General features: G+C 47.1%; 1 protein-coding gene across 7 annotated transcripts in view; it reads left to right on the forward strand.

Annotated features, from left to right (window-relative positions):
* Positions 1 to 22,628, forward strand: part of HNRNPUL1 (heterogeneous nuclear ribonucleoprotein U like 1) — a 52,144-nt gene that overhangs the window by 26,681 nt on the left and 2,835 nt on the right. For all 7 annotated transcript variants that reach the window (XM_017882694.1, XM_017882697.1, XM_017882691.1 and 4 more), the window contains exons 8-13: positions 9,772 to 10,038; positions 11,851 to 11,973; positions 12,071 to 12,199; positions 19,030 to 19,198; positions 20,485 to 20,769; positions 21,784 to 22,073. In XM_017882694.1, coding sequence (XP_017738183.1) covers positions 9,772 to 10,038; positions 11,851 to 11,973; positions 12,071 to 12,199; positions 19,030 to 19,198; positions 20,485 to 20,769; positions 21,784 to 22,073 — 1,263 coding nt within the window. The remainder of the gene's footprint in view (positions 1 to 9,771; positions 10,039 to 11,850; positions 11,974 to 12,070; positions 12,200 to 19,029; positions 19,199 to 20,484; positions 20,770 to 21,783; positions 22,074 to 22,628) is intronic.

The following is a 22,628-nucleotide window of genomic DNA, read 5'->3' on the forward strand; positions in this document are numbered from 1 at the left end:
TTTTTTTTTGAGATGAAGTTTCGCTCTTGTTGCCCAGGCTGGAGAGCAATGGTGCGATCTCGGCTCACCACAATCTCTGCCTCCTGGGTTCAAGCTATTCTCCTGCCTCACCCTCCTAAGTAGCTGGGATTACAGGCATGCACCACCATGCCCGACTAATTTTGTAGTTTTAGTAGAGACGGGGTTTCTCCATGTTGGTCAGGCTGGTCTTGAACTCCCGACCTCAGATGATCTGCCTGCCTCAGCCTCCCAAATTTCTGGGATTATAGGTGTGAGCCACCACTCTGGGCCCCTTCTTTTTTTAACTTTGAGATAAATTCAAACTCAGAGAAGAGCTTGAGAATAAAGAATTCTCATAGGACCTTATCCAGATTCTAACATTTGCCACATTTGCTTTACCATTTTCATGTTTATGGTGTACATACACATAGAGTTCACTCTTCAACAACACGTGTTTGAATTTCTCTGGTTCACTTACGTGCAGATTTTTTTCAATAAATATATTGGAAACTTCTTTGGAGATTTGCAACAATTTGAAAAAATAGACAAATCATATAGCCTAGAAATATCAGTAAGATTAAGAAAAAGTTAAGCATGTCATGAATGCATAAAATATAAGTAGATACTAGTCTATTTCATCATTGGCTAGCATAAAATATCCATAAATCTGTTACAAAAAGTTAAAACTTATCAAAACTTGTGCACACAAACACAGACTACATGGTACCATTCACAGTTGAGGGAAATGTAAACAAACATAATAGTACAGTATTAAATCATAACTGCTTTTCCTTTTTTTGTTTTTTGTTTTGTTTTTTTTGAGACAGATTCTTTCTCTGTCACCCAGGCTGGAGTCTCGTGGCACGATCTCGACTCACTGCAACCTCCAACTCCAGGGTTCAAGTGATTCTTGTGCCTCAGCCACCCAAATAGCTGGGATTTTTTGTTTGTTTGTTTTGTTTTGAGACGGAGTCTTACTTTGTTGCCTAGGCTGTATAGCACAGTGGCGCAATCCCGGCTCACTGCAACCTCCGCCTCCCGGGTTCAGGAGATTCTCCTGCCTCAGCCTCCTGAGAAGCTAGGATTACAGGCGCATACCACCGTGCCTGGCTAATTTTTGTATTTTTAGTTAGAGATGAGGTTTCACCATGTTGGCTAGGCTGGTCTTGAACTTCTGACCTTAGGCGATCCACCCTCCTCGGCCTCCCAAAGTGCTGGGATTACCAAGTGTGAGCCACTGCACCTGGCCTAATTTTTGTATTTTTAGTAGAGATGGGGTTTCACCGTGTTGGCCAAGCTGGCACTGTGTGTTGTACATCTTCATGTGAGCAGTTCTTTTCAGTAAATTGTGTCTCACAGTAAAAAGTGATCTCTCACAATTCTTGTGTATTTTTTAATTATGTTTACTGCAATATTGTAAGCCTTGAGTAACACCATGGGATCCGAACAAAGTGCCACTAGTAATGCTGCAAGTGTTTCTCAGAAACAGAAAAAAGTTATGACATTACAAGAAAAACTTGAATTGCTTGATATGTGCTATAGATTGAGGTCTACAGCTGTAGTTGCCTGCCATTTCAAGATTAATCCAGCATAAGGACCACTGTAAAAAAAAAAAGAAAAAATTCCCGAAGCCATCACTACAGCTATGCTAGCAGGTGCTAAATCCTTGCACTTTTTATCATATATTGAAAATGCAGGGCCGGACACTGTGACTCACACTTGTAGTCCCAGCACTTTGGGAGGCCAAGGTGGGCAGATCACTTGAGCCCAGGAGTTGAAGACCAGCTTGGGCATCATGGCGAAAACAAACTTTTAGTATTTTATAAACATAAAAATTAATTGGGTGTGGTGGTACACGCCTGTAGTCCCAGATACTCAGGAGGCTGAGGATCGCTTGAGCCCAGGAGGTTGAGGCTGCAGTGGGGTATGATTGTCCCACTGCACTCCAACCTGGATGACAGAATGAGACCCTGCCTCAAAAATAAATAAATAAATAAATACTGCAGCTTTTGTGTAGGTACAGGGTGGCTATAAGAAAGGCATACCTGCCAGGTGCAGTGGCTCACGCCTGTAATCCCAACACTTTGGGAGGCCGAGGCAGGTGGATCACGAGGTCAGGAGATCTAGACCATCCTGGCTAACATGGTACAACCCCATCTCTACTAAAAATACAAAAAATTAGCCAGGCATGATGGCACGCGCCTGTAGTCCCAGCTATTAAGGAGGCTGAGGCAGGAGAATGGCGTGAACCCAGGAGGCGGAGCTTGCAGTGAGCCAAGGTCGTGCCACTTCTCTCCCGCCTAGGCAACAGAGTGAGACTCTTTCTCAAAAAAGAAAAGAAAGGCATACCTATAGGCTATAATTCAAGAAAAAGTGAAGTCATTGTATGACAACATAAAGCAAAAGAAAGGTGAAAGATCTAAAGCTGCTGAATTGAATGCCAGCAAAGGATGGTTTAATAACTTTAGAAAGAGGTATGGCTTAAAAATTGTTAACAGGAAAGGCAGCTTCTGCCAACCAAGAGGCAACAAACAAGTTCCTGGGCATCATTAAGATATAATTGAAGAGAAAGGATATCTGCCTGAACAGATTTTTAATGCGGAGTGCAGTGGTAATGATCTCAGCTCACTGCAACCTCCACCTCCCCGGTTCATGCTATTCTACCTCAGCGACCTAAGTAGCTGGGATTACACACGTGCGCCACCACACCCAGCTAATATTTGTATTTTTTGTAGAGATGGGGTTTCGCCAAATTCCTGAGCTCAAGCAGTCTGCCCTCCTTGACCTTCCAAAGTTCTGGAATTATAGGCCGGAGACACCACGCCCAGCAAATTCTGTCAGATTTATGATCAGGACTGTTGTTACTTACAAAGTTGGTAACTCTCAAGCCCTGAATCCTCAACACCAGTTGCCAGTCTTTTGGTTGTACTACAAGGTGTGGACAATGAAAATACTTTTTCTAGATTGGTTCCATTGATGCTTTATTTCTGGACTTAGGAAATACCTTTCCAATATGTGGTTCCCTTTTAAAGTTCTTTTGATATAGGAGAATGCCACCAAGAACCCCATGAGTTTAGTACAGAAGGGGTCAAAGTGGTTTACTTGTCCCTAAACAATGAGCTAACCCTTGAACTTTGCAGGGGTTAGGGGCACCAACCCCCATGTAGTCAAAAATCCACGTATAGTTTTTGATTCCCCAAAACTTAACTACTGGCTGAGTGCGGTGGCTCACACCTGTAATCCCAGTACTTTGGGAGGCTAAGCTGGGCAGTTCACCTGGGCCCAGGAGTTCAAGACCAGCCTGGGCAACACAAGGAAACCCTGTCTTTACCAAAAATGGAAATAAAAATTAGCTGGGCCTGGTGGCATATGCCTGTGGTTCCAGCTACTCAGGAGACTGAGGTGGGGGGCGTGGGGGGAAGCAAACTCACAGCCTACTGATAACATAAACAGTCAATTAACACATAGACTAGTGTCTACAATTTTTGTGCACTCGTGACATTACTAACTTTTCCTTATTTTTTTTTTTTTTTTTGGTATTTCTAGTCATAGGGATCTGAGAGTTTTTTCAAATTGTTGTGAGTGTCCAAAAAATATTTTCAGTATATTTATTGAATGAAAAAAGTGTGCATGTAAGTGGACCTGCCCAGCTTGAAGCCAGTGTTGTTACAGTCAGCTGTGTTTTCATCTGACCCATTTGAGAGGAGGTTGTATACATCGTGTCTTCATTACTTCGGTCTGTATCCCTTCTTCCTTTTTTTTTTAATAAATGAGACAGGGTCTTGCAGCATTTTCACAGGCAGTGATCCCTCTTCTGATCAGCATGAGAATTTTGACTTGCTTTGTTTCCTGCCTTGGCTAGTTCACCCCTCCTTAGGCAACCTGAAGGTCCCTGGCTCTCAGGAGGTCACCATATCAATGCCAAACTTAGTGTGGACAGCCGATCAGCATAGTGCACTACAGCCCAGAACTGGGCTCAAGCCATCCATCCCAACTTAGTAGCTGAGACCGCAGGTGCATGGCACTGTGCCAGGCTCGGTGTCTACTCTTTTTTTTTTTTTTTTTCTTTTTGAGAGAAGTCTTGCTCTTGTCTCCCAGGTTTGAGTGCAATGGCTTTATCTTGGCTCACTGCAACCTCCGCCTCCTGGGTTCAAACGATTCTCCTGCCTCTGCCTCCCAAGTAGCTGGGATTAAGGCGCCTGTCACCACGCCCGGCTAATTTTTATATTTTTTAGTAGAGACGGGGTTTCACCATGTTGGCCAGGCTGGTCTCGAACTCCTGAGCTCAGATGATCCGCCCGCCTCGGCCTCCCAAAGTGCTGGGATTACAGGCGTGGGCCACCACTCCTGGTTGGTGTGTATTCTTTTTTTGAGACGGAGTCTTGCTCTGTCGCCTAGGCTGGAGTGCAGTGGCATGATCTCAGTTCACTGCAGCTTCTGCCTCCCAGGTTCAAGTGACTCTTTTGCCTCAGCCTCCCAAGTAGCTGGGATCACAGGTGCACACCACCATACCTAGCTAATTTTTATATTTTTAGTAGACACGGTGTTTCACCATGTTGGTCAGGCTGGTCTCAAACTCCTGACTTCGTGATCTGCCTGCCTCGGCCTCCCAAAATGCTAGGATTACAGGCGTGAGCCACCACACCCGACTGATTCTTAAGAGTAAAGATATTAATGACAGTAAAGTTATTAAATTTAAAACTTGCTATAATGCTATTATCTACTGTACATTCAAATTTTGTCACTTGTGCCAACAATATTCTTTCGTCCAGTTGAGTGTCTAGTTTAGGATCTGATCTGGTCTGGGATCACACTGCATTCTCTTGCCATGTGTCTAAGTCTCATTTAATCTGAAACAGTTTCTCAGCCTTTCTTTGTGTTTCAGGATCCCAATATCTTTTTTTTGTTTTGTTTTTGAGACAGAGTTTCGCTCTGTCACCCAGTCTGGAGTGCAGTGGCGCAATCTCAGCTCACCGCAACCTCTACCTCCCAGGTTCAAACGATTCTTCTGCCTCAGCCACCCGAGTAGCGGGGACTACAGGTGCGCGCCACCACACCTGGCTAATTTTTGCATTTTTAGTAGAGACGGGGTTTCACCGTGTTAGCCAGGCTGGTCTCGAACTCCTGACCTCAGGTGATCCACCTGCCTTAGCTTCCCAAAGTGCTGGGATTATAGGTGTCAGCCATTGCGCCTGGCCCTCAATATGTTTTTAATAAAACATTTTTAAAATGAAAACTGTTTATACTCTACAAATTGTTCGGTTTTAAACCTTGGATTTTTTTCCCATATAACAGTAAATCTTGGCCATCTTTCCCTGTCCACATAGACAATATATAGATCTAGCTCAGTTAAAATTGTTTCTTAATAGTTAATCATTGTGAATTGATTTTTTCAAGAATAGAGTTTCCAAAAAAAAAAATCAAGGAATGTAAAAGGGGATACAGTCTTCTTTAGACACCCACCCCTCGCCCTACCCATTTTCATATATACCCATCCCAATCTTTTTTTTTTTTTTTTAATTTATATGTCTTGGGGATCTTTTTATTTAATTAATTTTTTTTGAGACGGAGTTTTGCTCTTGTTGCCCAGGTTGGAGTGCAATGGCGCAATCTCAGCTCACAGCAACCTCTGCCTCCCAGAATCAAGTGATTCTCCTGCCTCAGCCTCCCACGTAGCTGGAATTACAGAGATGTGCCATCCCACCCAACTAATTTTGTAGTTTAGTTTCACCATGTTGGTCAGGCTGGTCTTGAACTCCTGACCTCAGGTGATCTGCCCTCCTTGGCCTCCCAAAGTGCTGGGATTACAAGCATGAGCCACCGTGCCCGGCCTTGGTGGGGATCTTTTTATGACACTACCAAGAGAGCTTCTTTGTACTTTTATATTGTCTGTAGTCATTGTGTGACTGTACCATAATTGATTTAACCTAGTCCCTCCCTTTAGTGTACATGTCATTACTTTTGCAGCTTTGTATTTAGTGACTGTTTAATGGCTGTCTAGTATTCTGAGGCAGGGGTTTGGGTACCCTGCTTTAATTTAGCCCGTCTTCCTGTTAGTGGCTCTGAAAGTTGTTTCCTGGAACAGATAATGCTGCTCATCTTTTTTCCATTTACTGGAGTAACTTGGAGATCTTTTTGTAGCCCCACTATTGGAGCACATTTTGCTGTGTTGGCATGAGCATTTGGCACATACAATTTTGCATTCTTGTGGGAATGTATTTCTTCTTGAAAGTTAGATTCTGAGTCAAAGGTATATTTTTAAATTTTGATAGCTACCACCAAGACTACACTCCAAACACGTTGCAGTAATTTAACTTGTCACTGTGTGACAGTGTTTGCCAAAGTCTGTTCTTTCAGAGTATGAGGTTCTTTGGGTATGTGGCAGTATGGAGCTCTAGGCCTTGACTCTTGCTTCAACCAGAACATCTCTTCATCCAGTCTTAAGATTCCTTGTATAGTTTTCTTTGTTCAGAAGATACCACAACTTTAAAAGGCTCAGAGTGAGGAGTTGGTGGCAGTGTAAAAATCACTGGTCTCCTGAAACAAGACAGGAGGACATTGGTGTCAAACCTCAAGTTCTCAATTTGCAAAACAAAAAGGCAAAACAGCCTTCCAAGTGAAGAACAGAATAACCCATTTCAGCAAACGATAAAGAGTATGATACTTAGAGCCTCGGGACAACAGAAAGAGGTGTGAGACACCAGACTGTAAAAATGGCAGGCTCTGAATTATGCGAGGCTTCAGGAGTTTGGGTCTTTAGGCCTGGGACTGACAGAGAAGTGTTTTAGCAGGAACAACACAACTCCGCTTGCTTCTTGGTCAGATGGCTCTGTTGGTGGTAGATTGGTTGGTTGAGGGCGCTGGTTTTGTGCATTATGGTAAGTTCCTATAGTGAAGCTGGTGGCCATAAGGAAGGCTAACACCTTTACACAGTCATATCTGCTCTCCGTGGTCTTTTTTTTTTGAGGAGTCTAGCTGTTGCCAGGCTGGAGTACTGTGGCGCGATCTTGGCTCACTGCAACCTCCAACTCCCTGGTTCAAGCGATTCTCCTGCCTCAGCCTCCTGAGTAGCTGGGATTACAGGCACTCGCCACCATGACTGGCTAATTTTTGTATGTTTAGTAGAGATGGAGTTTCACCATGTTGGCCAAGATGGTCTTGATCTCTTGACCTCATGATCCGCCCTCCTCGGCCTCCCAAAGTGATGGGATTACAGGCATGAGCCACTGTACCCAGCCGCTCTCCATGGTCTTGACGTGGGCGCATGCTTAGAGATGAACAAGCATGAGGGCGTCTGACACAGAGCTGCGCGCTTTGAGCACTGAGGAGGTTAATGGGAAAGCTGGTCAAGGGAGGGTGCTTCTGTCGCTTCTTGAAGGGCAGTTCCCAAGGTGGTCACCTGAATAGAGAAAGAAACTGTACTTTTATATCAGAGACTGAACCTCGTATTTTGTTTGTTTGCTAATCTCAAGTTTTGAGCCTTTTCTTCTCTGAGATGGGCGTTTAGAAAATATTTACCAAAAGTTTTAAAATATAAATTTTAAAGAGGACAAAAACACTAAGAAAAAAAAAGAGCCTCTCATATCCTGCAGCCAAAGCGATGTTTCCAAAACACAGTTTTGAGCAGGCTGCTCCACTATTCAAAGTAAGTCAGAGACTCTGCTCTGCCACCAGCATCAAGTTCAAATTCCTGTGGTAACTTAGAATCCCTCACATGCCGAGGTAGGCCATGTCCCCCTCCCAGCACTTCAGTCCCAGCCCCTAATTTCTAGCATAGTGCCTGGCATCTTGCAGTGATGGCTCACTGTGTGTGCTCACTTGTGTGCTGTGTATTAAATGTACTAGCCCATTTAGCAGAATAAACATAGGCTGTATAAAATATTATTACTCCCCCTCCCTTTTTTGATAAAGAAACAAGATGAAACAACAAAGGCCACAAGTTAGTAAATGGTAGAACCGAAGCCATCCACCTTCTAAAATGGGCTGGGCGCGGTGACTCACACCTATGTAATCCCAGCACTTTGGGAGACTGAGGCAGGTGGATCACCTGAGGTCAGGAGTTCCAGACCAGACTGATCAACATGGAGAAACCCCATCTCTACTAAAAATACAAAATTAGCTGGACATGGTTTCACATGCCTGTAATCCCAGCTACTTGGGAGGCTGAGGCAGGAGAATCGCTTGAACCTGGGAGGTGGAGGTTGTGGTGAGCTGAGATTGTGCCATTGCACTCCAACCTGGGCAACAAGAGTGAAACTCTGTCTCAACAAAAAGAGGGGAGTCTTAATTACTAACTTTAGCAATTCAATAAGTAGTTGTTACAGAATAAATGAATGTGGTCCCTGCATGGCTCTTCAGCTGTTCCTGAATTACTTCCCCCTCATCTTTTATGCCTCAGCCAACCTGACATTATGTTCTGTCACTGCTAGGCTTATATACAAGCAACTGAGAAACCTCCTCAGAAACTTGCTTCTAGGTAGGTCATCTTACTGAATTATGATAGAGTATCCTTGTCTCATTCCCCACTGGTTCTTAAGCTCTGTTGGTCCCAGATTACGCAGACATACGTATCAGAAAGAGTATGAACTCAGGGAACATGTTGAACAAGCTGAACTCAGTTCGAAAAGGCCCTGCTGTGGCTTTTCTTCAGCTGTTATACTCATAGACTGCCCTTTTTGGGTTTCTTTTGTTTGTTTTTGTAGAGGTGGGGTCTCTCTGTTACCCAGGCTGTACTTGAACTCCTGGCTTCAAGTGATCCTCCTGCCTTGGCCTCTCAAAGTGATGGGATTATAGGCGTGAGCCACTGCGCCTGGCTCTTCGTCAGTTTTCAGGACAGGACTGTATCACCTTTTCCTTCATCTTCATCTCAGTCTAGGCACAAGACTCAAATACTTGGAGCTTCTTTTTTTTTTTTTTTTTTTTTTTTTTGAGATGGAGTCTCGCTGTGTCGCCCAGGCTGTAGTGCAGTGGCGCGGTCTCGGCTCACTGCAAGCTCCGCCTCCCGGGGTTTATGCCATTCTCCTGCCTCAGCCTCCCAAGTATCTGGGACTACAGGCGCCCGCCACCTCACCCGGCTAGTTTTTTGTATTTTTTAGTAGAGATAGGGTTTCACCGTGTTAGCCAGGATGGTCTCGATCTCCTGACCTCGTGATCTGCCCATCTCGGCCTCCCAAAGTGCTGGGATTACAGGCTTGGGCCACTGCGCCCGGCCAGAGCTTCTTAAAATTACCTGCTTTAGGACGGGTACAGTGGCTCAAGCCTATAATTCCAACAGTTTGGTAGGCCAAGGTGGGAAGATCACTTGAGTCCAGGATTTCAAGACCAGCTTGGACAACATAACAAGACCCCGTCTCTACAAAAAGCTTAAAAATTAGCCAGGTGTTGTGGAACATGCCTGTAGTCCCAGCTACTGAGGAGGCTGAGGTGGGAGGATTGCTTGAACCTGGAAGCTTGAGGTTGCAGTGAGCCCTAGCTAGCTGTGCCACTGCACTCAGCCTGGGGGACAGGGTGAGACCCTGTCTCAAAAAAAAAACTCTTGTTTACTTGGTTCATATCCACCAACTTTGGGTTCTTAGGCAAGGAGGACTTTGGGCTGGACATTCTCTGAGATGTTCACTGATGCTGCCCAGCTTACCTGTATGTTGGGGAAGGATGCACTTCAATCTGGAAAGCTGTCCATATTCTATTCCCTGCATCTACTGTCTCCCACGTATGACTCCCAGTGCCTACGGCAAGAGTTGGCAATCATATTCCTTTGGCTTTTTCTGCTAGGACTTTGAATGTGGAAATGACGTGGAACTGTCCTTTACCAAGAATGGAAAGTGGATGGGCATTGCCTTCCGAATCCAGAAAGAAGCCTTGGGGGGTCAGGCCCTCTATCCTCATGTCCTGGTGAAGAATTGTGCAGTGGAGTTCAACTTTGGACAGAGGGCAGAGCCCTACTGTTCTGTCCTCCCGGGGTTTACCTTCATCCAGCATCTTCCCCTTAGTGAGCGGATCCGGGGCACTGTTGGACCAAAGAGCAAAGCAGAATGTGAGGTGAGTGGGGCCAGAATGTATTGGTGGCCACCTTGCTGCCAAGACAGAGGAGACACACACACACAGGCTTGCTGCATGAGTAGCCTTGGGGCAAGAGGCCGCTTTGTCCAGCTCCTCAGGGTTGGACTCAGAGCTGAAAAACTCTGAGTGTGAGGTGAGGGTTGTTGGTGTGATCTAAGGTGAAGTCAGAGAGGCCACCTAAATCTCAGAAAGATTCCCTCTTCTTCTTAAGTGAGGCCAGAATATGGGAAAAGGAAGCTTTTCTTACAGCAGAAAAGGACACTAGGCGCCTCTTGGGGAGTGCACTGTGCCACCAAGTGTTCTTTTTTTTTCTTTAGAGACAGGGTCTCGCTCTGTCACCCAGGCTGGAGTGCAGTGGTGCGATCACGGCTTACTGCAGCCTTGACCTCCCAGGCTCAAGTGATCCTCCCACCTCAGCTTCTCGAGTAGCTGGGACCACAGGTACATGCCACCATGCCCGGCTAACTTTTTTGGCCACTGAGCCTGGCCCACCGAGTGTTCTTGAAGGAGGTTGAGTAAGTTCCACCTCTCACCCAGAGCTATCATAAGAGATAAATGGCCTTTGGGATGATTTGATTCCAAGAGCTATACTAGTGTCTTTTTTCTTAAAACAATATTTTTCTTGTATGTGTAAGTTATTTATGCTTGTTCTAAAAAATTAAGAAGTAAAAAAATTTTAATTTTCATAATGCCATCATCTACAAATAAGTTTACTTGCAGAGTTTTGGAGGTCATCTGTTCTTTTTAATGTGCTAAGTGCCTGTCTTATGCTCACAAACATATATCATTGAGATTTTATGGTATAAGCATTATGATGCCCTGCCCTTTTCACTTCACATTATTTTGTGAGCTTTATCCCATCACATGAAAACCCCTCTTTGAATATCATTCTTTTTTTCTTTTTTAAAAATCCTTCAAGGAAATGAACATCATTCTTAATGACCTTACAAACTACTCACCGTTCCCCTCTAGTCGGGCATTTAAGATGCATCTGTGTTTACCAAATTCTAAATGTACTGATTAGATGCAATTCATGTCCATGTGTGTGCAGCTCTGTTCCTATTTCATACTTCAAGAAAGTTGTACCACTTCTCCTACCCACTCCATGGGGCCAGTCCCAGTACACAGCCTTCCCTGGGCTATTGGTGGGGAGGGGTCACATAATGCTGTAAATGGGCTGGGTTTGGTGGCAAACGCCTATTAATTCCAGCACTTTGGGAGGCCAAGGAGGGAGGAGGATCCCAGAATGAGACCATTCTGGGCAACATAGGGAGACCCTCATTTCTACCAAAAAAAGAGAGAAAAAGGTTAGCTGGGTGTGATGGTGTATGCCTGTAGTTCTGGCTACTCTGGAGGCTGATGTAGAAGGATTGCTTGAGCCTGGGAGTTCAAGGCTGTAGTGAGCTGTGATTGGGCCATTTCACACCAGCCTGGGCAGCAGAGTGAGACCCTGTCTCAAAAAAACAAAATCCTATAAATGTTAATGATGACAGCACTTGGTTTTGTTTTGTTTTGTTTTCCCCAAAGTCCTAGGATTATAGGCGTGAGCCACCGTGCCTGGCTAGCACTTGACTTAATGCTCACCCTGTCCCAGGCACCGTGCTCACAGTCTCACAAGCCTGATCTTTTCGAATCCCAAAACCAATACTGTGAGGTACATGCTATTATTGCTTCCACTTTGCAGAGGCAGCCACAGCTCAGAGGTCCAGAGTCACACTCAAAACAGTCACCAACAAGGCGAGTGGCGCCACACCACCACGCCGCAACACCTTCTCTGTCTTGTTCTTGTAGATTCTGATGATGGTGGGCCTGCCTGCTGCTGGCAAGACCACATGGGCCATCAAACACGCAGCCTCCAACCCTTCCAAGAAGTACAACATCCTGGGTACCAATGCCATCATGGATAAGATGCGGGTAAGGACAGCCACTGGACTCTCCTTACTCACCTCCCACCTACTGAGTGCTGCCCTGCAACTAAAACCACTCACCCCTCACCAATTCCTGCCTGCAGGTGATGGGCCTACGCCGGCAGCGGAACTATGCTGGCCGCTGGGACGTCCTGATCCAGCAGGCCACCCAGTGCCTCAACCGCCTCATCCAGATTGCTGCCCGCAAGAAACGCAACTATATCCTAGATCAGGTATTTAATGATGACCATTGTGTCCTCAGAAAAAGGGAGGGGCCCCTTGCGTGCCTGGGAATCTCCCTCAGGTCCCTTTTTTTTCCCCCATAATGATGATGGACTGCTGTGCTAGTCAGGGGGTCAGACCTTGTCATACATGATGACATGGTCCTACACACAGCTGAGCCCAGACTGGGATTATGATCTAGGCCTACTTCTCAGACTCATCAGCAGCCCCAAAGAACATCAGGTAAATACTGTTTAGCAAAATGGAAGGAGTATGGATTTCCGAGCCTGACAGACTGGGGCTTAAATCCCAGCTCGGCTACTCCCTAGCTCTGTGCCTTTGGGCAGCTGACTTTATCCTCTGAATCTCCATCGCTTGGTTTATAAAACAGGGATCTCAATAGCATCTGCACACCTAACACAGGACCTGGCACTTAGTAGCTGGTGATCATTGTTAAATACTCTACAGAATAGGTAGAGTAGGTTTCATGCCAACAGCAGTGCTGTAAGGTAAATGCTATTATTGCTTCCATCATATTTTCTTCACAAATACATATGACTGGCAGGTACATACCTAAGTCATATTTTCTACCTACAGTTCAGTTAATGGTGGAGTTCTTAACATCAGGGACCTTGGAAGCTTTGCAGTTGAACATATTGTGTGCAGGTGCAGGTGTATCCTTTTTACAAAAAAGAAGAATAAAAAAAACCTTAGACAATTTTTTTGTCCCTATCAGCATTCTTAAAAGGATGAGTGACCCAAAACTCATTACAGATTCCTGTCCCAGAGTAATGAGTTCGACATGGTTATTTCCTATGCAACGTCATACTTAACATTTGTCCTGAAGGCTTTCACAAGTAACAAAGGGTGTTTCCTTATTTTCTATATTTGGGGATCTGTGAATGAGCCTTTGTTCCCTTTAGCCTTGCATTTGTGCTTTCTTAAGAACCTATAAGTGAGTAAATATGTAAACTAAGTCACACCCTGCCCTTGTAGCCTTCCTGAAGTGCCTTCCATACGTGTAGGCCTGGGTGCTTGGTGACCATAAGTTTAAAGGGCTCCTGATAAGAGTGGAGGTGGTGACAGTGTTTGGCTTTGTCAGAATGGTGGTTGGCTTGTTAGAAGGAAATCACCAGGGACCAAGTTGCCTTCACATAGGAATGAGGATCCTACACAAAACAGTTGAGCACAGGATAGTCTAAAAACCATCCATGGTTATCCCCCCAGCTCAGCCTCATCAGTATTGTATACAATCAATGTTCTCTCCACTTTGAAGATTTGTCTTTTAAACCCTTGGCCTCACTTTGCCTGATCCTCCTTGTCAGGGCATTTTAGAATTTTAGTCTGAATTGACCCCATTTGGACTCATTGTCGTGAAAGGGAGAGCAGTAATACCATTTTAACACTCTGAGGATACATACCTCTTTTGGATACCCCAGCCAGTATTCCTGCCTGTCTTTTTCTTGGTTTGCTGGTTAAATCAGCTATGAAACCCATTTCAAATATGTGGCCCATGGTAGAATGATTATAGTCTAGAGTGGATCGTCTAACATCTCTGTCCAGGATGCTGAAGTGGGTTTTCTCTGGAAGCCAGGCCCATGACAGCTTTGCACTCTGAAGACCTACTGTCAGCCTTCTTGGCTGCTGCTGGCTTGTTCAGGGACAGGGTCTAGGGCTGTACCGGGTATGCCTGTGGTCTTCGGGGCTACCAGCCTCCTGCTTAAGGGACATGTGGGTCAGGCCAAGTGATCTGGGCCAACAGTGAGACAGAGAACCTAAACTCTGAAGGCTGGGGAGGAGGGTTCTCTGGTTAACCACAGATTGGAGGATTGACTCGGGGCCTGAAGCCATAGGCTACTCAGGCTGAGGGAGGGAGTATAAAGCCAGTGGTTTCACCTATTTTGGCCTAAACCCCAAAAGTGGGTTCCAGAAAACTCTGGGTATGAGAAAGAGGGAGAGGGACGTTGTGTGTTTGTGTATAGAAGGTTCAGAGCAGGTCCCTGGCCAATCCTGGCACTTCCATTCCACTAGCTTTGGCAGTGACAGGTAAGTTGATGATGCATAGCTGTCTCCTGGGCTAGGTGGAATTTCCAAAGGGGAAACCCATACTACAGGCAAAGTCCCTGCAGTTCCTGGATCTCAGCCCAGAACCATCTTTTGCCTCCACTAGTTTTTCCTGAGTGGTCAGACCTCCCCACATTTGGCTCTTCCAGCCTCATGTTATGTAGGTTGGCCTCAGAAATGCTCATCCTTGAGAGAGAAGGAGAGGTTGTCTGCAGAAGCCAGGTGGGCGTGTATAAGCCAGGATTCTGCGTTTGTCTGGCCAGGACTCTACCGCCTACCCTGGGATGTATGTTATTAGGCACAAACTCTCAGGTATATGGGGGCTTTGACCTACATTCTATGATAACCTGAGTAGCCTCTTCAGGTCATGTGGGCATCACAGCTATGGAACATCAGAGGAGAAAAAGGTGGACCAGAGAGGAAACTGAGGCCTCTACAGAGGACTATAGGACTGCTAAGTCACACACTCAGTATGCTGATAGATCACAACCCTGCTGACTTCCCAAACAGCCATAGTCTAGAATGGTTGGGGCCATGGTGGGAATTTGGGGAAGCTTTCTGGAGGTGGAATGTCTGGGTCAGGGCACAGAGGATGATTAAAAGAGTTGGGGCTTTGTTCTGAGGAGAGTGGGGAGTCATGGTTAGGCTTTCATCCGGAGGAATATGGATAAATTTGCCTGGCTAGTAAAAGGCTGCAGAGGAGAGAGAAAGGGGGAGTAGAAGGCCACATTACTTCAGGTGGCTCTTTGGGGTCCTCTGTTGGAGGTGGGAAGCCTCTGGAATGAGATGCTTTCTGGCCTTGTCCCAGAGGGCCTCAAAATGGAGTACAGAACAGGAACTGACTGGCCTGCTGTGAGGCAAACAAGTTGCCCTTCTGGAGGCTTCTGGGGAGCCTCTGCAGGGCCATGTTGCCCAAACCCACCCCAGAGTAGGACACTGTTGCCTAGGAGTTCCATTAGAGGGCTCTAGCAGCCCAGAGCCAGGCCAGGCATCAGTTAGAATCAGGGCCGGATGGGTTGACATCACAGTCAGAACATGTCGTTCTAGTCCTCATTTGCATCCTGGTCAGCAGGTGCCACACTTTTGCCTGAAACAGAAACCCAGGGCTAGAACAGTGTCCCACAGTAACCTGCGTCTTATTTGCAGGCCTTGGAAAAGGGATGTTTCTTTACTTCATCCTTGACCAACCATCCCTAGAGCCTGAAGCTTATTCCATTCTTCATACTCCAGCCAGTTCTTTTCCTATAAATGTGGTTCTTTTGACTGGAATTCACCTCACTCTGAGTTCAAAGCAAATCGTTCCTCATCATGGCCTTAACTTTGCTCCTCAGATCTACCTAGGTGTCTCCTGCTGCCAGTATGACCCTGGTGAGCTGTGAAAAGTGAGAGTAGACAGGGACAGTGGGGCTTGAGAGAGCCTGCGCTGTCACATCATCACTCGTACCTGCTGTGTTCCCTCCTCTCTCCCTCAGACTGGTACACACCAAAACTCCCCATATAGTTTCTCTGAGAAACCCAACTCTTGTCCCTTAGTCTATGTCACAGGGGCCAGGGAACACAGCCAGCCACATTTTCTCTCAGAATCAACATCTTCAAGCAGGGTGGGACTGGGAGAAGCAGGAGCTAGGCAGAGGGAACAAAAGCAACTGGAAAAGCTGACCTAGCTGTTGTGCTGGTCTCATAGCAACAGCCGCCAGCAGCCCCCAGCGACCACAGAAGTGCTGGGCTGGTCCAGGGGCTGTGACCTCACTGTGTTTGCTGTGGCAACAGCCACCAGCAGCTAATTCCCTTTCCTCCAGGAAAGCCAAGTATTTGCATTTCTGCTGGTGTGGTTTAGATACTCTTCTTCCCTTCCCCAAGCCAAGGAGTAAGTGGAGGGAGGCACAGTCTTAAAAATCATTGCTGAGGATTCTCAGCACCTCAATTCCGAAGTGCCTGAGAAGCCATCTCTCAGAGCCTGCCCACTTCCAAGGACAAAGGCCAGCTATTTATGAGTCCAATCTGCTCCGCCTCCATTCCTCCCATCCCATGAAGCTGCAGGGACTAGCTGTCTTGGCAGAATTGCTTCTCTTCTCTGTCTCCTCATCAGTACATTGACAGGGCAGTTGTACCACATGGAAGACCTCAGGACGTGTCACTCCATGCCCTGGCAGTTCAGAGGAATCAAAGTAGGATCACTTAGGAGGAAAAAAAATAAATAAATAAAAAGGCAGAATGGTTTGGGGCCATATCCATCCTGGCACCTACCTATTGTGGGCTTTTGTGTTAGAAGAAAATTATATTTAGCTGAGGAAGCCAAACTCTTTCTTCCTGTGACCAGATGCCACGTTCTGTTTGCTTTTAGGAATGGAGTCAAAGAAGAGTAGTGGGGAGAGGGGACTTAACTTTTCCTCTGTAACATGATGTTCCTTTTCAAACCGTTTGTGGCCCAAGGGCTCTTTGTGGGCCAGTGTCCAAGACCCCAAGAACAAGTATGTGTGCGCCTGTCACCCACATGACTGCCCACATCCTCCTTCATGGGGGTAGGGACACTTTGCCTGGGGGACAGGGAAGAACATTTTTTCCTGGCTCATGGTTCAGGGCCGGAGGATCTGGTTAGTTTAAGCAGCTGCACCCATGGCCCAGAACTTCCAACAGATCTGTGCTGGAGTCCCTGGCCCCTGGCTAATCCACATCCAGCACCCTGTTCCTATGTCTTAGAAGAGGATCTCTTGTAACCTTGTTTTTTCCTTGGTACTTTCCACTGAGAAGCCTCTCCTGGATAGTCAGTCCTATAGGCCTTATTTTCAGATCCACTCTGGGTGTTGACTTCTTTCACTGCCCACCCCGCTTGGCACTTGCCAGAGACTTTTACATCTGCAAATCCTCTTCAGAGCCAGGACGAGGGTGATGGTCCTTGTCTTTCAGACGAGGACATTTGAGACTCAGGCTACTTGAGGACTTGTCTGGAGTCTCACAAACAGTAAAGGGCAAGCGGGGATTTCAGGCCCAAGTTTCTTCCCCAAATCCTGTGTTCTTTCCACCCTGTCTCACTGTCCCTGTCTTTCTGCTTGGGAGATCACTACAAGCGTAACCTTTTCTTTGGTCTGAGTTGCTTTAAGTCAACATGACAGTATAAATATCTACCCAGTGATGACCACATCAGTGGCAGCTCACAGTTGTTGAGTGTTGGCTGTGAGCCAGGGCCTGGGCTTAGACGAGGGCTTTTACTCACATGGACTCATTCAGTCTTCACAGCAACCATAAGACATCCATGCCGTTTTCCCTTTTCAGAGCTTGATTTTACAGAGGCTGAGGCTGGGCCATCCCAGTGCACTGCCTTCCTCTCCGTCAAGGTGTCTCCCGCCCTGGAGGCCACCTGTGTCCCCCTACTTGAGTAGTTTCTTGCACTTTCTCAGTTGCTTTATGGACATTCTCTTACTCAGTTCTTGCCAGCCCAGAGAGGGAGGGTTTTCAACACCGTATTACAGATGAGGCAACCGTAAGGACTGGCCAAGGTGCGTTAATAGCCACACCAGGACTTGACCCTAGACTCTTTGCACCCAACTAGGCCGTATCTTCAGAATACATTTTTTTTGTTGTTCATTTGTACATGCCCCTTTACAGATTGTTTTCCCCATCTGTGGCTTCTTTCTTGGGTGTCTGTTAGAGCCACTAAAAAATTGTCTAAATGCAGTTAAAAACTTTTTACTCCGTTTCTGCTGAGTTCCCGAGTTTCCATAGGGAGGGTACCTATATAGGTGCCTGGGTCTCACTTCTAGAGGTTCAGGCTCAGGAAGTCTCAAATGAAGTTTGGGCTGCTCACTTTTTAAGTAGTGTCCATGTGATTCAAGTATACAGGCTGAGTCTATGGAACCCTGAGTCCAACAGAGGTAGACCCCATTCCCAAAGGGCCCAACATGAAGGAGATATTCAGTAAATGGAAGCTGATGTTGTTACTGCTCTCAACCACATATGTGCTAGAGCACTGCTGTGCCAGCACCAGCCCAGGACACACCTGCCATCACTTAGAGGAAGAGAAGGAAACATTAGGAGCAAAACTGCACTTGTGAGAAGCAGAGACTCGTGACCTGTCGAGCTTGCTGGTTAGAAGCTTGTGGGTGAGGCTGATGTTTCAGAGAAGGACTGAGGGAATAAAAGAACCAATGTTAATGAGAACAAACTACAAAACTGTCCAAAGGAGCTGGTTAATTAGTAGCATAGCTAATCTATAGGTATTATACAGCCATTAAAAAAGAATACTGCACAGAAAAACTTTAGAGAAAGTTTCATGTTACATGAAAAAGAGCCTTAGGAGGATGTGCATAATACAATTCTTTTTGTGTAAGAAATCACATAGATACTTCTAAAAGCGCACGGAAGAAATTCATTCTTCATTCTCTCTGGAAGTAGGGCTGGCACTAAGGGAATGCAGGGCTTTTTCCTCTAAACTTTATGCCTTATACTGTGAATTTTTTACCAAGAGTATGTATTAACTTTTAGAATGGGGAAAGAAATTGTAAGGCCCAGTACCAAGAGCAAATAGGATTAAAAAGCAAAGTCCCAACCATTAGGAGTCCTTTGCTCTGTGCCTGTCTGCAGCCACTTACCTAAGTCAATTCATTTGCTGAGGGTGACTCAGGAATCTTCAGAGTAAAGAAGAGCTGTTTCTGGAGTTTCTCTGTTTACAAGGAGCACTAATATCCTTTTCTCAGTCCCTGGCCTACATAATACCCCTCAGAGGAAAAAACCAACTCTTAATGTATCATCTCTTGCCTCTTCTGTTACCTTACCTTAGACAAACGTTTATGGGTCAGCCCAGAGACGAAAAATGAGACCATTTGAAGGCTTCCAGCGCAAAGCCATTGTGATTTGTCCCACTGACGAGGACCTAAAAGACCGAACAATAAAGCGAACCGACGAGGAAGGGAAGGATGTCCCAGATCATGCGGTCTTAGAAATGAAAGGTAGGAAATGAGTGCTTCCCAGAGGAACATCACCACGGGGTCCTGGAGAGAAGAAGCTCTTTACTCAGTTTGCCCTTCCCTGGCTCCCTAATGGTTTCTTTTTTGATCTTATTCTTTCTTTGCTTCTACTTTGTCCCTTCCTTGTCTACCACAGCTGTGAATGGAAAAGCTACCCATTTCTCTTGTGTCGGGGTTGTCTTTTTTCTTGTTTTGAGGTAGAGTCTCGCTCTGTCGCCCAGACTGGAGTGCAGTGGTGCGATCTCGGCTCACTGCAACCTCCACCTCCTGGGTTCACGCCATTCTCCTGCCTCAGCCTCCCAAGTAGCTGGGACTACAGGCTCCCGCCACCACGCCCGGCTAATTTTTTGTATTGATGGGACCGGGTTTCACCATGTTAGCCAGGATGGTCTCAATCTCCTGACCTCATGATCCGCCCACCTCGGCCTCCCAAAGTGCTGGGATTACAGGCTTGAGCCACCGCACCCGGCCTTGTGTCAGGGTTTTCAGGTGGGATGGGACTGGGGCAGCATGAGGGAAAGGATGTATGCAAGCTAAAGCTGAAAGTCCTGCGTGCTCACCCTGCCTCTGGCCCCAGATGGGCTGACTGTGGGCAAGCCTCAGTTTGTTTCTCAGTAAAAATAGGGATGGTGGTGCCATCTGTCTGACCCATTCCCTGGGGGTGAGGCCTGAGGGAGCTGAGCACTGTGGCTTGGTGGATCTTAGCCACCTCTTCAGAAAAGGGAGGAGTCTTTGTTAGCCCCTGACAGCAGGCTGAGGAGTTGGGGCTTTTTCTGCCTCTTTCTTCTCTCTTCTCTCTCTCTTTTCTCTCTCTCTCTCTCTCTCTCTTTTTGTTTTTTGGAGATGGAGTCTTGCCCTGTCACCTAGGCTGGAGTGTAGTGGTGCGATCTTGGCTCACTGCAATCTCCGCCTCTGGAGTTCAACTGATTCTCCTGCCTCAGCCTCCCGAGTAGCTGGGACTACAGGTGCCCGCCACCATGCCTGGCTAATTTTTTTATTTGTTTAGTAGAGACAGGGTTTTGCCCTGTTGGCCAGGCTGGTCTCGAACTCCTCACCTCAGGTGATCCACCCGCCTCGGCCTCCCAAAGGTGCTGGGATTACAGGTGTGAGCCACCGCGCCAGCCCTTCTGTCTGCCTCTTTCTTATTCACTACTCCAGTTTTCTTCACCTTCTCCCTTCTGGAAGGCCACTCTTCTGGGTAGAGGGGCCCAGACTTCAGAAGGTACTGACCTCTTCTTGTTCCCTCTGGGGCGCTCCCTTCCTCCTAGCCAACTTCACGTTGCCAGATGTTGGGGACTTCCTGGATGAGGTTCTATTCATTGAGCTGCAGCGGGAGGAAGCAGACAAGCTCGTGAGGCAGTACAACGAGGAAGGCCGCAAGGCTGGGCCACCCCCTGAAAAGCGCTTTGACAACCGAGGTGGTGGTGGCTTCCGGGGCCGCGGGGGTGCCGGTGGCTTCCAGCGCTATGACAACCGAGGACCCCCTGGAGGCAACCGTGGCGGCTTCCAGAACCGAGGGGGAGGCAGCGGTGGAGGAGGCAACTACCGAGGAGGTGAGACATCTCACTCACAGTACTCTCCACTTTCTGTTCCCAGGTTGGGGCTGGGCTTTGACTGCTTACTGAATCGGCAACTGAAGTTTTCTAAGCTCCAGCTGTGAGTTAAACTCTGGTAGAAAACTGAAACAAGTCAGACACGAGACCTCAGAAACGCTCCCGCTGTCCCACTCCCCGGACATTGCTTATGAAGCCCTTTGCCCATTTGCATATCACAGTGCTGTCATTTTGTCACATTGCTGTCATTTTTGTGAACCTTCCCCCATCTGACCATGAGCTCCTTGGAAATACGGTCTAGATCAAAATCTATTAGAAATGGCTACATCTTTGGCCAAGTCTGAAAAGGACCAGATGTGACTCGTTCATGGATGTCCCCAATGCTTAGCTTCCTCTCTTTTTTTCTTTTTTTTGAGATGGAGTTTTGCTCTTGTTGCCCAGGCTGGAGTGCAATGGCGTGATCTTGGCTCAGTGCAACCTCTGCTTCTCGGGTTCAAGCAATTCTCCCACCTCAGCCTCCCGAGTAAACTAGGATTATAGACAAGCACCGCCATGCCCGGCTAATTTTGTATTTTTAGTAGAGATGGAGTTTCTCCGTGTTGGTCAGGCTGGTCTTGAACTCCTGACCTCAGGTGATCCACCCGCCTCAGCCTCCCAAAGTGCTGGGATTACAGGTGTGAGCCACTGCGCCCTGCCAGCTTCCTCTCCTTGAGCATCTCCTTCCTGCATATTCAACAGCTATTGAGATGCTGGGATACAGAAACTCAAGACTGCCCTGGTCTCTGCCTCACCATTCTCGCAGTCCAGTGGATGAGACAAACCTGTCTTAAGGGCTGGGACGGGAGTATGCCCGGGGGTCTAGAGAATCCCAGAGGACATGCTTTGTTTGTTCACCTTGAGTTCTTGGCTCTGCGCCTGGCCATACCAGCTCATAGTAGTCACCAAGACAGCCCAGTTCCCTGGGGTTGCAATTTGGGAATGATGGCGCCTTTCATCTGGATTTCTCCAATGCAGGTTTCAACCGCAGCGGAGGTGGTGGCTATAGCCAAAACCGCTGGGGTAACAACAACCGGGATAACAACAACTCCAACAACAGAGGCAGCTACAACCGGGCTCCCCAGCAACAACCGCCACCACAGCAGCCTCCGCCACCACAGCCACCACCACAGCAGCCACCGCCACCACCCAGCTACAGCCCTGCTCGGAACCCCCCAGGGGCCAGCACCTACAACAAGAACAGCAACATCCCTGGCTCAAGCGCCAATACCAGCACCCCCACCGTCAGCAGCTACAGCCCTCCACAGGTGAGAGAACGGGGTGTATGTTTGTATGTAGCGATCGCATGTGTGCTCTTGAACCTGAGCAAGTTAAGTGGAGGCGGATCTGGGGAAATCAATGCATGCCCCAGCTACTGGTCTTCAGTCTTACCTCTAGCCTGCCCTTCTTTCTCCCTGGCCGTGATCTTGACTCAGATGGACCCTACACATTCCCAGATCCCCTCCAAACCCAGGAGTAAATGGAGACCTTCCCAGAACCTCTTCTTCTCCCACCACCCTCAGGGGGATGGGCTATAAGCACTGATCCCTCCAGCAAGTACATTATTCTTGGCTGTGTCAGTAACTTCACTGAATCCCCAAGAAAGCACTTGATTGGAGTCACCCTTGCCCAGGCTGGCTGACCTCTTTGTCTTTTGGACATAATAACCAGGGCCCTAAGGTTGCTGAGGACTTGCCCTCTGCACAGAGAGCTTCAATCCTGAGCAGCTCCAGGCTCAGTTCCCGTTCTTGGAAAGCCAGTGCCCTGGCTCTGGTATGCACAGCCTCCTGTAAACCAGAGAGGTCTTCAGTTATTTCACAGCC

Source organism: Rhinopithecus bieti, unplaced genomic scaffold, assembly GCF_001698545.2.
Source record: "Rhinopithecus bieti isolate Rb0 unplaced genomic scaffold, ASM169854v2 scaffold_13621, whole genome shotgun sequence".
NCBI classification, from domain to species: Eukaryota; Metazoa; Chordata; class Mammalia; order Primates; family Cercopithecidae; genus Rhinopithecus; species Rhinopithecus bieti.